At 39.4% G+C, this 4,876-nt stretch overlaps 1 protein-coding gene across 1 annotated transcript in view; it reads right to left on the minus strand.

Moving 5' to 3' along the window:
- mrpl52 (mitochondrial ribosomal protein L52) overlaps window positions 1-2,397 on the minus strand; it is a 3,331-nt gene extending 934 nt beyond the window's left edge. Inside the window, exons 1-4 of the mRNA XM_080519454.1 lie at window positions 2,335-2,397; window positions 1,972-2,041; window positions 1,272-1,339; window positions 490-554 (exon numbers count right to left, since the gene is read on the minus strand). Coding sequence (XP_080375580.1) covers window positions 490-554; window positions 1,272-1,339; window positions 1,972-2,041; window positions 2,335-2,368 — 237 coding nt within the window. The 5' untranslated portion in view covers window positions 2,369-2,397. The remainder of the gene's footprint in view (window positions 1-489; window positions 555-1,271; window positions 1,340-1,971; window positions 2,042-2,334) is intronic.
- Between the last annotated feature and the right edge of the window lie 2,479 nt (window positions 2,398-4,876).

The raw sequence follows: 4,876 nt of genomic DNA on the forward strand, positions 1-4,876 counted from the left end.
AGAAGGAGAAGGAGAAGAAGGAGAAGAAAAAGAAGGAGAAGGAGGAGTAGGAGGAGAAGAAGAAGAAGAAGAAGAAGGAAAAACAAACTGCGAAGGAAAACAGAAATAAGGAAAACTAAAGAAAACGATCCTGGATTACAACATTTGTTTTCCCTCGCGGTTTGTTTTTCCCTCTTCTTCTTCTTCTTCTTCTTCGTTGGTTATGAGACACGTCCAGAATCCAAAGTAACCAATCACAGTTCAACGCCCGCCCCCAATTTCTGTGATTGGTGGACGACTCTGTCTGTCACATTTGAATTTTGCACATTTTGAGGGAGCGAGAGGAAGAATCTGCACGGATTTAAATATTTCCTCACAAAATGCTATTAGTGCGCTCGCACAATTAATTTTTTTCCGCTCAAATTTTCCCATCGCTCGCTCAGAATTTTGGCGCAAATAGAACCCCACAGTGGAGAGGAGGACCAACGTGAGGGAGGAGGAGAAACTCACCGCCAGAACTTCTCTCTCCTGCTTTCTTCTCAGCTGGCCCTTCAGCGGAGGGGCTGGACGTCCGTCTTCGTGGACGGGAGGACAGGAGGACGGGAGGACGGGAGGATAGGAGGATAGGAGGACGGGGTTACGTTTCATAGGAGTGACACTTTCTGGAAATGTTCTCGAGTTATTTTACATCGAGGAGGAATTTAAATCAGTGACGAGACTAAAAACCAGTTGTTTGAAGCTTTAACGTTGAATAAACTTCCATTTTCCGACATTTCTTTTACTTTAAATGCACCTAAATGTCCGATATGAACCAACAAACCATAGTTTCAACAAGAACTAAAGACAATCTTTAATATTTAATCTTTCATTGGCACTTTAACACCACGATGCATTCGCTTGCACTAATAAATGTAGCTGTACATTTCTTTACGACAGGATACCAAGTAAAATTATGGTCAATATTACTGAGTTATTTAAATTTAAATCATAAACATTTCAGTAAAACGTGTAAATAAAGTTTAAATTCCATGATTAATGCATAAATAGCCACATTTTAAGTTGCTTTTGGTGATAAAAACCAAACAGTCCGCACATTTCAACACAATAAACAGGTTTTAAGTCAATTATTCATTAATAACTGAAGTAATTCTGCTCAGTGAATTCAAAGTGTCATAATAGATATCAAAAGACATCTTTTAATTTTTTTTTTTTACATATTTACAATATTGAAAGTTAGTGTGAACAATTAAGTGCAGGTAGTTTCTATACAGAAATATGAATAAAAGAAATACCTGCAAAGGACCAGTCAGGCAGGTCTGTGAGAGGACCGTATTCTGTGCCGCTTCTAGCAATTCCATGTCTGCAAAGAAACAAACACACATTTTATAACTTCTTTATTGACGTCAAAGTGTCTCCAGACAGACAATGGGGGGAAAAAAACAAAACATGATACAACTTTGAATTAAAGAGAAGCAAAACAACCCGAATGTGATTTGAAATGGCTAAAAGAAAGTAATGGGGGGAAAAACTGGATTAAAATACAAAAAAATTGGCAATAGAGTAAAATAAGCTGGGCGATGTGATGAAAAAAACGATAAATCGATAAAGACTTAAAACTACTGCGATGTGATGCAACATTACCTCGAATAAATTCAAATATAACCAGAATGTGACAAATCAAAGTGAGAGGAGTCTTATACGAAAACAATTTGAAGAGCAATTGACCATAAAATGATGTCAAATAACACTAATCAGACGATAAATGCACCAAAGTGATCAAATGAGACAAATAAACAATATAATGCAAAACGTTAAATGTTTGACGTTGTTTGGAGACGCTTTGTGACTCTTTCACACTCTTCTGTTCAAATAAATGTTTTATATGTACATGACTGCAACTACGTGAGAATAACCTACGAAAATCTTTCACAAGTGTTTCCTGGTTGAATGTTTATTTGTTTACATCAAAGCAGCTAAACAACAGACACTCACTCTTTCCTCCACTTCTGTCCTGCTTGGACTCCACATGTTGTGCTGAATTGTCTGCTGGAGAGTCGAAACACTGAAAAGAACAACATAAAAACCAGTCACACACAACGAGGAGACTTTTTAGATGTTTCTTTGTTGTGTTTTGGAGCAGAAACACACAAAAAAGCCCCACAGATCACACGCCAGTTAGCATTAACATTAGCATTGATCGGAGACTTTTGCGGCTTTCCTGGCGTCCATTCATTGAAATAGCTTAAAAAAACAAAGCGACCGATTTAAAGGAGATATTATAAGTTACACGTATCCGTTGGAGCGTTCAGATTAAAGGACAGAAAGAGGGGAAGAGGTGAATAACCTCTGTCTCACCTGAGCAGCACAGCGTCCTGACGGGGGCCGCCATGTTGGATGTGATAATCCGATTGAACCAGCAGGGGGAGCGCGAGGCGCGCTGGGCGCGAGAGAGCCGCCCGGTCCCGTTACATTAAGAGAAGAAGAGGATTTATTTAACAACATTTATAAAAAACGAAGCATTAATGTTTCCCTCTTATTATGTAAATGTCACAGAGCAGCAGGTACATGAAATAAAACTACATTTTGGCCACAAAACATAAAATTTGAGGCGACAAAATACTAATTTGTCTCCAGAATTTATATTTGGGAGTGATTTCACTGCAACTAATAGAAATTAGTGAATAAATAGTGTTGTCTCCGACCCTTTAAGATTTATTTTAGGACGAGTAAAACAATGGAAAGTCGTCGCAGAATAAATAAACCTATAATGTCTTCAAATGAAGGAAACTGGACGCTAAAATTAATTTGAATTTAATTTTGAATTAAAATTTATAATGAACTATAATCTGCCTCCATTGGAAAAAAGTTTAGTTTGTTGTCGATGCAGACTCCCAGAGAGCTCGAGGAGAATCTCACACACCTGACTAGTGTGTGTGTGTGTGTGTGTGTTGAACCAAACTGCTCACACACACTTTTTCTTTTTTTTTTTTTTTTTTGAAGAATTCCTCCGGACATGTTTCCACTCGCAGCCAGCGGTGAAGCGGCCGCACGCAGCGGGGGGGAACCCGGGGAGCCGCTGCAGGAGGAGCAGGAGGAGGTGGAGGGTTGTTGGTGGTTGGGTGGGGGGGGGCAGGGTCCCTCCCACCGCCGGGCTCCTGCAGGCGGCTCTGCCCGGCGATAGCAGCGGGATGTTTACTCTGGATCGTCCTTGGAGAACTCAGACGAGCCGAAAAAATCCAGCAGCCGCGTCACTCCGCCGTGTCCCTGCGCACATTCCACAGGCTGCTGGTACCACAAAGTAGTCCCGCCGCCTCGACTCACTTTATCTTTGGCGTTGAACACAAATAAAAGTTAAAAAAAAAAGAGGATTCAAGTATAATTCAAGTTACTAGTAACTTTGAAAGTAACTACATTGATGTTTATAATGGGAAGTCGTAACTATAACTGTAATAAAGTAATGTTATTGTAATAACTGGCAAATAAACTTCACTCTAGTGTTTTCAGAACTATTCAATTACTTAGTTACAAGTAACATTACTGCTTCTAGTACTAATTTTCACTAAATATTCCTGTAAATCAACTATATGCTAATTTAACTAGGAACTAAAATTAAGTAGAAATTGGTAAGTTGACTTCACTAGTACATAATGTTGTTAGTATAACTACTCAATTACATATTAGTTTCTCAAATAACTCGACTTCTATTTGAAGTGGTTACTAGTAACTACAGCTGTATCCAGTATAAGTTTCAAGTTACGTCGCTTTACTAGTACCTTGTAACTGGAGTACCTTTATCTGTAATCATGTACAGAGTTTAAGTAATTTATAAAATAACACCAGAACTAATTTAAATAGCTTTTTTTTAAAGTAGTGAATAGGATTATATCGTGCATGTTGCTCCTAACTGAGTACAACATACTCAAAAAACACTCTGTAATACTGACAGTAATGGGATTTATTTGTATTTCGCTGCGTCCACGTGAGAGCGCGTGCACTGGCAGTCGTGGTCCCGCGTGAGCGCGCACATGCTCTCAGCCATGTCTGGTGGTGGAAAGGTGTCCCGGCCCGCAGAGCGCGAGCCGCCGCACATTGATAAAAGGAGCGTAGTGACGTGTCAAGGCGCCCGTGGTAACGGAACAGCGCGCGCTGACCCGTCCTTCAAAATAAAAGCAACGTAGCGAACTGGGTTCTCGCACTGGCTTTAATACAACATGGAATAGAAGGTAATGTCATTTTCTTCTCAGAAACAGTGAGAAAATGTTCAGTTACAACTATTCTAAAAGGTTTTTTTTTGCTGTTCTTTATTTACATCAAAAATAACAACATAGTGTCATGACTCCATATTCTCCTGGGACTTGGTAGTTTTATTATTGAGAATAAAAGTAATAGCAATCCAACTTGGTTGTCTCTTCATATACTCACCATTGTTCATGTTTATAATAACATATTGTTTTCGGCACACGTGTGTGGTTTTAATTACGAAAACAACGCACGGCGGCGACTCTTGGCTTGACAGGATAAGCACATAATTTTGTGCATCATTTTCTTCCATATCAATGTAAACGGACATCATTTTCAAAACATTGCTGTGGAAATGTGAGACTTTTGAGACACGAACATGCAAAAACAATAAATTTTTACTTGACAATTTATGGTGTAAAGCAGCTCTAAAGAGAGTATTTAATACTGTTACTTCAGTATATTCTCACAATACTTTGGGACTTGAGAGGAATGTATTTTCAGTGACAAATCGCTGCTCTATCGCAAAGGAAAGCGGCTCCGAGGTGGGGCCTTTTATTTCGAAACGCGGAAGGAAGTGACGCACGTCGCCTCTCTTCAGGTGACTTGACGCTGCGAGGAAGAAAAAAAAAAAGAAAAAACCGAGAAAGAGGGGGAG

The sequence above is a fragment of the Blennius ocellaris genome (assembly GCF_963422515.1).
Source record: "Blennius ocellaris genome assembly, chromosome: 23".
Taxonomy (NCBI): Eukaryota; Metazoa; Chordata; class Actinopteri; order Blenniiformes; family Blenniidae; genus Blennius; species Blennius ocellaris.